This window comes from Brachionichthys hirsutus, chromosome 5 (assembly GCF_040956055.1).
Source record: "Brachionichthys hirsutus isolate HB-005 chromosome 5, CSIRO-AGI_Bhir_v1, whole genome shotgun sequence".
In the NCBI taxonomy this organism is placed as follows: domain Eukaryota; kingdom Metazoa; phylum Chordata; class Actinopteri; order Lophiiformes; family Brachionichthyidae; genus Brachionichthys; species Brachionichthys hirsutus.
The window spans coordinates 10952990-10964504 of NC_090901.1; the positions used below are offsets into that span (position 1 = coordinate 10952990).

At 44.1% G+C, this 11515-nt stretch overlaps 1 protein-coding gene across 1 annotated transcript; it reads right to left on the bottom strand.

The window, feature by feature from the left end:
- Window positions 1-1602: 1602 nt before the first annotated feature.
- On the bottom strand, window positions 1603-7453 carry LOC137893837 (BTB/POZ domain-containing protein kctd15-like). Its single transcript, XM_068739276.1, has 5 exons — window positions 7074-7453; window positions 5318-5493; window positions 4461-4605; window positions 3123-3425; window positions 1603-2120 (listed from the first exon to the last, which is right to left on the bottom strand). The coding sequence occupies exons 1-5, from the start codon at window positions 7098-7100 to the stop codon at window positions 1959-1961; spliced, it is 813 nt and encodes a 270-aa protein (XP_068595377.1). The 5' UTR covers window positions 7101-7453; the 3' UTR covers window positions 1603-1958.
- Window positions 7454-11515: the final 4062 nt, after the last annotated feature.

Below are 11515 nucleotides of genomic sequence, written 5' to 3' on the forward strand. Positions count from 1 at the left end.
CCGGCCTCCTGGCCTCTCAAATATTTTTTAAATGACGTTGGTACAGTTAGCATTTTAAATCACATGCCTCCAGGAAACTTATTTCTTCAGATGTTTTGTTGAGCATCATGTTGTTGGAGGAATGTGGGCCGCTGCCAGAACTGTGAAGCTGCGATTGGTTGAATGACGGGTTTGCAGGTCGTTTGGTGTTGGGAGTGTTTGTGGGTTCACGGGACAGACTTCGATGTCGGAGGAATCATTCAGCATTTCTGTAAATCTTCTCTTCCCTGAGAGTTTTAGGTACAGACGACACTCTGCTTAGTTTAGCTTAGCATACTGGCCCATCCTAAATGACTGGGAGAAGATATATTTTTGCAACTTCGTGATATTTAATAATGAAAATAAACGTTTAACACAGGACAGTAACATGCCATCAAAATGCCCCCCCCCCCCCTCCCCTCTTACTGGTTTGTCAGTTTAGACAGACATGCGAACAGTCAGAGGCAAACCCGCATAACTCCGCCCCCTTTACATCTTTGTGGCGTTCACGCAGTGCGGTGAAGCGCAAGAGTTCTGCTCCCAGACCGGTTCCAGGGTGGGTCATGTAGACGGCGGGTCTGGTGTCTTGCAACTGGACAGAAATCTATTTGACTGTTGGCCCCCACTTTGTAGACCATCACTAAATTAAGATCTGTATACATTTAAAATTGAGTCTACAGAATCACGTCAGTTTGTTTCATACAACAAAGAGAATAATTGTATTTTCATAATGAGGATAAAAATATTTATAGCCTTGGTATCGTTTGTAAAGTTTAAGAAGTCGACCAGAGACATTTGTTACCTTCAGCAAAACAAAAAAAATTATGGTTTTGAATTAAAAGGCTCATTTTTCCCCTGATAGTTTGGGTCTGTTTCCACTCTTTAAACCAAGTTAACCACGTTGATATTTTTCTTGCCTTTTTCAGCTGATCTAGGCATTCCCACTGGTTTCTAGTCTTTATGCTAAGCAGTTGCTGGTCATTTCGTAGCTAGCTTCTATGGAATCCATCTGGACGTTAGCTCTCGGATTAGCTAAATGTTGAGCAGTTTACTTTAACGCTCTCGGTGGACAGTTTTTCTTTGGTCAAATGGAGCTGGATCTCCTGAACAATGAAACCTCGCTCAGGCTAAGTTCACGGTGGCTAGCGGCTCGAACACTACAGTTCATCATCTTCCTGTTCATCCCGGTGATTATATGTTCAAATAGTAAAATCACAGCCTGAAAACATCGCCCTACTGTTGAACATATTATTTTGATTATTAACTATGGATATGCAGTTTGCTGTTTAAACATTTTAAGATGAATTTATTTGGAAAGGGTGTAACTTTGAAGGTTTTTTAATGCTTTAAATGTCTTTTTTTCCCCCTCATATCCAGCATTTGGTTTGTATAGTATATAACTAACGGCTAACAGAGGCTGTGGTGTGTTGGACGGTATATTCAGTCTCCAGAGCACCACCGTAATCGGAAGGACGATTTTTGCGACTATTTATATTTCTTACATTCTGTATTCAATCCTGACGCATTTCAGGCAATGCAATTTTACAGTTGTTTGTACCTTTGCAAAAAATGAAATAAAGAAAACGGTAAAGAAGCAAAGTGGCATTTCATTTGGATTCTGCAGAGTTTAAAAATCACAACATCAGGTGTTTCCCTCCGTCGATACATCTGCACAGACGGAAAATAGTGACGTGAGGTATGCTAACAAATACATTAAATACACATTTCCAAAATAGCAGTTTTATAGAAAAAAAACATTAAATTATGCACCTCATGGCTCCGTACACAATAAATAATGTGTACACAGAAGATATTTACCAAGCAAGTGGCACAAATCCAACAGATTCCTCCCAGAATTATTTACATGAGGATCGTTGGTTTGGTTTCTTTCCTCCCGAATCGTCTTTGGAGGCCTTTTTCCAGTGTCTGTGATAAACTGTTCAGTCCAGCGGTTCCTGTTTGATCCGGATCGCGGTGCTGGTGATGGACTGACAGAGCTGCAGGTTGCGACACAGGATGAACTCGCTGAACTGTGAGGCGTCGACGCCCCCACCACAGGACGCCTTGATGCTGAAGCCCTTCTGGAGAAGACGCTCCAGGACCTACAGAGTGACAGTCGGCAGCGGTGTGAGGAAAACTGAACCACCAGTGTGGATTGTAATTTCAGCTGCATACAGAGAGAGGCGTAAACAGGAAGCATCGGCATATTGTTTCCTGTAATGGATGAAACTCAGAATGTAATGATATGAGTAGATGAGAACAAGAAAACCAAAATATATATATATATTTTTAAAGTCAGCAAAGTTCAGAATGTTTCTGAAAGCTCCTTCAATTCATGATGCATTCAGGATATGTTGATAATTGGGGAAATACAAGTATTGACTCACATAAAATGATATAACAATAAAAGCACTAACAGTAACTTATTCTCCTCATTGGATTTACACCGTCCACATGGTGATCTGGATCATCATCAAAAGGTTCTAAATTGTTCTTGGTATCTTTATACACCAACCATGAAAAGTAAAAGTTAATCGGAGCTGATGTGTATTTTTAACTGACCCATAAATAGAGTTTTCAATGTTAAAATGTAATATTTTTCATGATGATTCTGGATCCCATCCAGATGAAATTCGGTGGTTAGATAAAGACCCCCCCCCCCTACATAACTGTGTCAAATTCCAAGAACATCGGACAATAATCAACCGAGATATTGAGGAACACATTTTGCAGCTCCATTGACTGCAATGTTACTGAAAATGTCAATCCTATCCATAATCCAGGATCTCTTCTGGATCATCACAAACATTTTCCTGGTAAGATTTCCATAATTTCCTGAAAATTTCATCAAGAATCGTCCAGAACTTTTTGAGTTATCTTGCTAAAAGACTGACAGACAAAAACAAACGCCGGCGATTACATAACCAATGAAATGGATCCAATCCTGCTGCAAAACCGACCAATGAGCAAATGTGAAGACCTACCCTCCACGATTGAGGCAATCACTAAATTATAATGAATAAATCCTGTACATGTTGTAAAACTGAAAGCGCTGACGTCATGCAATGTGACAAGAAGCTCCAGCTGGTTTGCAGGTGACTCACCTGCACGGAGTTGAGTCTGCAGTAGCCGTTGAGGGGAAAGCGGATGACATGGGTGGGGTCCTGGTTCCAGCCGGCATTGACGGAGTTACACATGACGTCTCCAGTCTCAGGAAAGATCTCCTCAATCAGCACCTTCTCTCCACTCAGAGCGATCCTCTCCCCCAGGTCGGGGGTGACCCGAACCACCAGACACTCACAGGGCGACACTCTCTGGGCCTCCTGCTCCGCCTGCCAGCGCTCCAACTCCCGGACCATCGGGGTCAGCTGGTAGTATCGCGCCTCCTCGTACAGCTGGGGGAAGTCCTGGTGGAGACACAGACCTCCTGTTACCATGACGACAACCTTAAACTTGGTGACGAGGGTGTCAATTGGCATTTACGCTTTCAGATTATTTCAAGAAATAATAAAAGAGAGCTAAACAAGAATTCACCATCTTTGTTTACCTGCTACTGGAGAGAGACAATCAGGAGAGGCTGGGGGGGGGGTCTTATTAGGACTAGATAGTAAAATCCCTAAATCTGCAGCACAGCCATTCTCTTGGGTGGGATGGAGTTTGCATAGATCGCATGGTGCCCCCAATACGACCCATCATCGGGTGTTTGGGCCATTTACTCACAAGACACCCTCTGTCCAAGTTGGCCCACCCGTTTGCAGTATTATTATTATTATTTGTGTACAGTACATGTACTCTGATCTGTATTTAATTTGCAGATAAGGATCATGGGACTTATCAGACTCGCTAAACACTTCTCAGAATCGATCTGATGTCATTCTGATGGTTTCAGAGACGCTTTTATTTTTATTCGAGGTTTTATTCTTTCAACCTCTGACTCCGTCCTGGAAGCTGAGGTGAACAATCCAAACGCAACCATCTCACAGATGTTTGTGGATTTCAGAAGAACACAACTCAAACACACATGTAACAGAGTTCTGGTTGATTTTCTCCTCTTTAACGTGGACAATGTGACGCAACAAGTGCTTAATATGAGCAGCAGCCACCTGATTAAATAAAGGTCAATATAATAATCAAGATGTTTCAGTAGATAGAAAATTAGCTCCTTGCTTCACAGTATTTGCTCTAGTTATCGAGGCCGTTTAATCAAGTTATTTAAAGAAATCAAAGACAGTTAAAGCAGCACCGGAGGAAGAATTCAAACAGCTTCATATCATCATCATCATCATCACCACCACGCCACCAGTGGCCAGCAAACAAAGAGCAGCTAGCTGAGAAGCAAAGAAGCAGTTTGACTCCAGGGGTTGGTCAGACTATATCATTAACTGGAGGTCGGTGAGGGCGGGGTCAGGGAGGGCGGGGTCAGGTGGTTCTCCAGCTCTCACCTTGAAGTCTTCAGGCAGCAGCAGTTTGCAGGTCCGCAGGAAGCCGAGGATGTAGCGGAAGATGTCTCCGTCTCTGTCGATGAAGTAGTGCTGCTTCAGACTGTCCAACACGATGGGCTCAGCGCCGCTGAACAGTCGACCAATCCTGGCAGACGGCAGACAAAGAGGGACATTTGACCTCAGCAGCTGGAGGAGCATGTTTGGCTCTGCATTATTGTCTGGATCTTCAGGGAAACTTCATTCCAAACACAACATGTATGTTTTAACATGTGGTACACAGAATAATAACCGTTATTAGCCGAACAGCAGGAGCCATTTCTCCAATAACTATTCTCCAGATTACATCTATTTGATCCAAAATAATTTATTTATAGAAACATAATCAGCATTTTAATATTAGCATGGATCGGCCTGGATTCAACAAATGTCGCCAATAAAGTCAAAGAAATTATTTTTTTTTTACGACAAATGCATGAAATAATTTACAGTTTTAAAGCTGATGTTTCTTCGCACTGATGTGGAGGTCAAAGGTCAGCATCCAGGCCGAAGAGACTCACGTTTTGATATTTGAATGTGAAATAAACCAGATGTGAGTCTCCCCACATGTGGACCTGGATCAGATTTGAATCTGATTCATGGTCATGTGACCTGAACGAGAACACTTTGTGTTTTGATCTGTGTCCGTTGGCGAGTTGGAAACTTTGAGTACTTTCACTAATGCAATACTTCATCTGAGGACCTCCCACAGATGTTTTGTGATACTAGAATGTGGATTAGTCTAACGCTGCTACGCATCATCCTGTTTATTATTGATTAAGTCATCTATTAATCACATCAGTCATCACGGCGCTCTTTACCTGGACTCGGGGTATTTGGTGAGCGTTGCCAGACTGCTGGTGTACATGTGCCCACCCACGTCGATGTGGACGGGGGCATTGGCCTTGGTGAGCTGGGCAGGTGATGGGATGCCCTGGGCGGTCATTGGAGACACAGGTGAGCGGCTCAGAGACATCCTGGACATGCTCCTTCCCTCCTGTGGCAGGGAATAACAGGTCAGAACGCCTGACCTGACCTCATCCTAAATTCTAAAGGTTTCATATAGAACTTTAAAGAACAGACAAGGCCCTTATTGGTCCGATCTGCATCTGTCCTCATTAAACCCTGAGGACAGAAATGAGCAAATAAAGACTAAATGTCTAAGATCTCCATAAAACACTGAGTCATGTACGATCTGGAGGAGGAAGGAGGTGCAGAAGGAGGTGCACAGACTCCTGCAACATTTAAAGTATAAAACCTATGACATCACAGTTAATAATGTCAACATTAATGTCTGTCGCTGCATCCTGGAATTCCATGAGGGTCAGACACCTCCCTGACCTTTTGTTTTGAGGGGTCACATCCAGAAAACTAGCTGACAGCACCAGAAGCCGAACCAGCAGGAGTCTGATCCCAAAAGATCCGGTCTCCAATACAGTACTGCCAACTCTTACCAGAAAACGCAGCAGTAGTACTAATGACAGTATCCATCGTATAGTACTATACGATGGATACTGTCATTATGTGAAGCTGATAATCCTGCAGGATATTTACTCAGATTGGCCTATTTTTTCATTTGTAAAGGGGTGGGGGGGGCTCTCAATATGGATTAATTCCCCCCCCCCAAAAAAAAAGAAAAAAGAAAAGAGGAGCTCTGAAGCGTAAAGGTGAAAACAGGAGCAGCAGCAGCTTTCAGTCTCTCTGCCCCTCAGGCTGCTTCTGCCCCGGGCAAAACTGACAAAAACTGCTCTCCTCTCTGCTCCATCTCTGTCTGCCGGGAGTGGGAGGAGGAGGAAACTCTGAAGGAGCACCAGGAGTTAATTCACAGGAAATAACAGACTGATCTCCTGTCTGAAGATCTCAGTGATTACAGATTCCATATTATGATCATTAAAGTGCTGAAATGTTTAATGAAACCAAAGATTTAGAAAAAACAAATAAAATAGCGACCTGCCTCAACCAATCTGATCGACAGATTAGAATAAACGGGTCAAATCACTTCTTTCTGGAAGCTGAGAATCACATAAACACAAACCCTGACCTGTAAATCAAGTTTGAGCGTGTGTGGGGGGGAGCAGACGCAGCTCGCCAGACTCGATTCAAATATCTCATAATTTATGGAAACCCGAGGTCAGAAGCCTTTTGTAGGGTCTAAACCTATTTAATGAGGTTTTCGCCCTCCGGTAAATTCGGCACGTGATCTGAACATGAACTCAAACTTAAATGTCCGTATTTTCATGTCAGAGTGACGGATCTGTAACCACACAACACGACGCGTAAAACAGGCGCGCCGCAGCTGAAAGTTCGGGTTATCATGAAAACCGTCATCAGAACGAGACGCTGGAATATGCCGAATTAAACAGCTTGTCCTGAAACGTCAGAAAACATGTCGCGTTCCTGAATTTGTTAAAACGTAAACGCGCCGACGTCCTCGGAGATTAAAACCGTCATATTCTATATTGAGTTCGGTGAAAACTAGCGCGCATCCAGGATCAGCCTAAAGCCGGTGACTGGAATCGGCTTTAATGAAACGTTGCGCGTAAACGCATCCGGTGTGAGAATGCGGCTCGGGCTTACCCGAGAGGACACGGACACTGAAGACATGGAGACACCGTGCGTCTGCTCCGTTCCGGGCCCTTCGCCGTCCTCCGGTGTGTGAGTGCGGAGCAGAAGGAGCAAAATAAAACCGACCGAAAGAATAAAGAGGAGGGCTGGAAGAGAAATCCTGCCGGGGGCCCTTCAGACCCCCCAGGGGCCAGGATTAGGTTGCAATAACGAGGGCGTTTTGTTCTTTGCTCTCTCTCCCCCAGCCCGTCTCTGTCACGTCGTTCGTGTTCCAGAGAGAAATATGTTTAATTTTAAATCCACCAGACGCTCGAACCTTTAAATCCACGCATAAATCAGTGTTTCTCCGGCTCCGGCGCGTTTTCTGCGCGGAGCTGAACCCGAAACGTCCACGGCTTCTCTCGTATATTTTAGAAACATCAAACATCCCTCTGGCTCTGGCGCCAAATGACGTCTATCGTCATGCGTTATGCCCTTCCAGCCGCCCGAGGCCAAACGCGCCATTTCAATTATTGCGCACTGGTAGATGGAGATGTGCGCCCGCGCCGGGAGGGTGCGCGCACAGATCCGTTTAATTCGTCCCGTCTGTGGGGCGGATTCCCAGATATCCCCGCGCTGCTCACGCTCCAGGAGCTAAAATCCGGGAAAGGTGCTGAAGTTCGGTCCTGGAACCGTTCGACGTCCCCGTGCGCACCCGCTTACGCGTCCATCCAGGGGTGTGTGTGTGTGTGTGTGTGTGTCTGATAGGTGTACACACAGTAGCAGTCACGCGCCGGTGCTCAACAAATTTGGAACCACAAACACCCCAGAGTTGAATTTAACTGTCACCTGGTGTTTGAACAGGAACCACCGACAGGTAAGCGAACCAACAGGGGCGGTCCTAAAGACGGGCATGAGCCCCCCTCACTCAGACCACGTGGTTTATCTGATCCGGGCCATGGACTAATATAAATGACATGTAAAAGCCATTACATGAAAGGAGTTGGCCTTTTACAGGTAACACTGCAGGGGAAAGGTAAAATGAAAGGTGTTTAATTATAATAAAATGTAATTTAATGGCCATATAAGGAAGAACTTATCAACAACTTCTGGAACCATACCTTGGTGGAATATGAGGTCGGCCTGGGATCATAGTCCTTGTGGAACGTCCAGTAATGTCCAAGGTTCATCTTCCTCATCTTCCACCTGACCCTCCACAGGGCTAGGAAGCAAAGCAGCCCCAGAGGTCACTGAAGCAGCATGCTTCATGTAGGCACCAGGCAACGGAGGGGAGTGATAACATTTCTCACTGCATAGCGAAACATGGAAAACCATTCGGTGATGGAGAGTACATAAAGGAGGCTTTCCTATCGACTGTTTGTGTTGACCTACACAACACTGATTTATAGATGTGCACTATTACATTTAACGGTCAACTAAGGCACTTAGTAGTTAAGTGAACATGTTTAAATACTGCAAAAAAAAACCACTCTAAAAGTGTTGGTTTGAGTATATTGCAAATTGGCACACGTCATGAAAAAGGTTATCATTTCCTACTGTGTCTAGAACCAGAACAGTGAGTTGTGTCTATTTGATGAGCTAAAACTAAACCAAAAACACGTTCAGCTCATATATCCGTACAGAAAACACACATTACTGTAAAAACAAAAAACAAACAAACCACCTTCTGTTTCATTCAGGGCAGCTCTTTAGGGTATTTAATTGCCACCATCATTCGCCACCCTCCAGAGACCACGTCCCATAGAACCGGGGCTGATGGGGAAACGAATACGTGCAATTGAGGTCGTCTTTTTAAAAGACACACAGAACCAGTTCCATGTCATCATTAGTGTGAAGGATGCTCCCTCCTCCAGTCGGTCAACACGCACGCTCATTTAAATGCTCCTCCATTAGTTTAGGCCTAAGGCTCCTTATGCACCTCCTTTACTGAGCAAACCAGAGGAATAGCTCGTCTCTCTAATTAAAGAAACCCTGCAGTTACTTCAATTAGAAGACGAGCCGGGGAGCCGTGTTACAAATTTAAAGATTTAAATATCTCCTAGTCCTGCCCGAGGAGCTGGCAGCTCTACCATTTCTCTTTCTGTGTGAAGGGAGGTGAAGATAAAGAGGAGGGAGGCGCTCCTCAGACATCCATCAGGCTGACGCTCGAGTTTCTTTCACAGCGGCTCCACGTTTGACATATTGAGTCCAGAGGCAGGAGCTTCTGCTCTGATGTCCTGATAACAGGAAATAAAAAGCCGCAGAAGAATAAATATTACTTGTGACATTTGCAACAATACGGAAAATAATAATAATGTGTTGAAGGTGTGAGTCACCACCATGTCACTTCCTGTGCCCTCTGGAGGGTGCAAGAGAATGCTGAGAGTGCCTGCTAAGGCCAGTAGGTGGCGCAAAAATGACTGTTTTAACATTTTATCATCTTCCTGTTGACCTCATCTGTCATCCTCCAGTCAGCAGCTAGTAAAGCAACCCCCCCCTCCCCAAAAAAAGAAAAAAAAGTTATCAGCCAGTAGTAGTTTGCTAGCACTGGGAGCTGGTAGTATTTAGCAGCTAGTAGTAAATAATCAGTACTACATTTTACCACTACTGTTTATCGGTCATGGAAAATAAAAAGAAGAATAAGAGAATAATGTTTATGGTTTTATTCAGAAGAAGGTTTCTTACCAGGCCGCTGTATGTGTGTGTGTGTGTGTGTGTGTGTATTATTCTGGTATTTACATGGAGGCTGAGAAGAGCATTATTTGCTATGCTGATAGTGATGGAGGGAGGTGAACACTAAACAGTCTCCTCAGCCTCCGCCTTAGGTTGGGGGAGGCTCAGCAGACTGTAACCCCACCCCATAACAGGGAGTGAGACGCTGAGTGTCCTGGAGGAGGTGACAGACTGAGACGATTCAGACACCAAAGATCTCTTTGTCTAATAGAGCGGTGTTTCCTCTTTTCAACTGAGAAGACCAGAAGAAGAACAAAGTGTCGCCACATCAGGTTTGTTTTATTTCTGGAATGTAACCAGTTTGAATTTACCCCTGAATCATCAACACAGAAGCCTGTTTATACCGAACAACACAATTACCTTCAAATCACTCCACTCTGAGAAAGCTCCTCGTAAAACACAACATTATTTCTTATCTGGATGTGAAATTTGAACATTAAAGCCTTCGTATGTTGAATGTATTAATTCATTTACTATTTTGGTATTTCACGTGTCACTCTCGACCATTTAAGGTTAAGTTGTTATTAAAAAGGGATGGATGATAGTTAAAGTTCTCTAAAGGGCGGTTATCCTCGGGCTAAATAAGATCATACTTGAAACCGTGGGCTGTTCAAATGAGTTGAGTGATGGCTTCCTTTGGGTTGTCAAATGTGCCCCCCCCCATCATCGATGTTTAGCTGATAGGGCCACGACAATTTTTTCTAACTAGCCTCCATTATAAGTGAATGGGGGAAAATTCAGATGTTTTTAATTTGCATTCAGACGGGTATCCGGCTGTAAATTAAACCAAGACCCATCTTCAGATTATTTTTCATCATGATCAATCCACACATTTTCCCATAATCCTGCTAACAGACAGACAAATGCTCTCCATATTGGTACTCATCTGATGCAGGCCCCCCCACCCCCCTCCCAGGAAGTTCCTTCAGTAGTTTGCAATTACCGGTAATTACGCAAAAAATATCAAACCCATCACAACATTTAGTAACATTTGTTTGATGAAGAAATTCTGCCGACAGACAAATGAATAAACAAACATCGTTAGAAGTACTGCTGACAGAATAGTCATAATAAATTAAGCTTTACAACGAATCATATTTTATTTTGGCGAAGTTCAAATGCCCTTTTGCCCATGAAGCCTCTTAAGACATCGACATGAACTTTATTCGGAGAATCGTGTCATCATCAGTTACCAGTAAAACAAATCCCATAAAATCTGTTACTCGATAAAAGGAGATGGCAAACGTTTTTGTTGTGAATGTGCCGTAGTCTTCTGCTTCCTCAGGCATCTATAATCCAGTCTCTGTGTTCTTCAGTTCTTTACCAAACTAGTCATCGTCTTCTTGAGGTATTTTTAAACTAATCTCCATCTTCTTCAGATGTTTTTAAAGGACATTTCCAGATTAAAGATAACCTCCAGATTCTTGACAGTGATGCCACCTAGTTCAACCACATTGCTACGACAAACATTTGAGATGTTTGTACTAGATGAGAACCAGTGCTTCATGTTTACTTAAATTTAATAACAGGAAGTTCAGGAAGAAAGGGGCGGGGCGGCAGCAGCTCAGTGGGTTGGGCCTTGAGCTGGGAAGTGGAGAAGTCCACAGGTTTGAGTCCCAGCCCAGCCCAGACGGCTTGTGGAGTGTGGGCTGGTGCCTGGAGAGGGGCCAGTCTGCCTCCAAAGCACTGCCGAGGTGCCCTTGAGCAAGGCCCTCCAGGTCCAGGTGCGCCGATCATGGCGG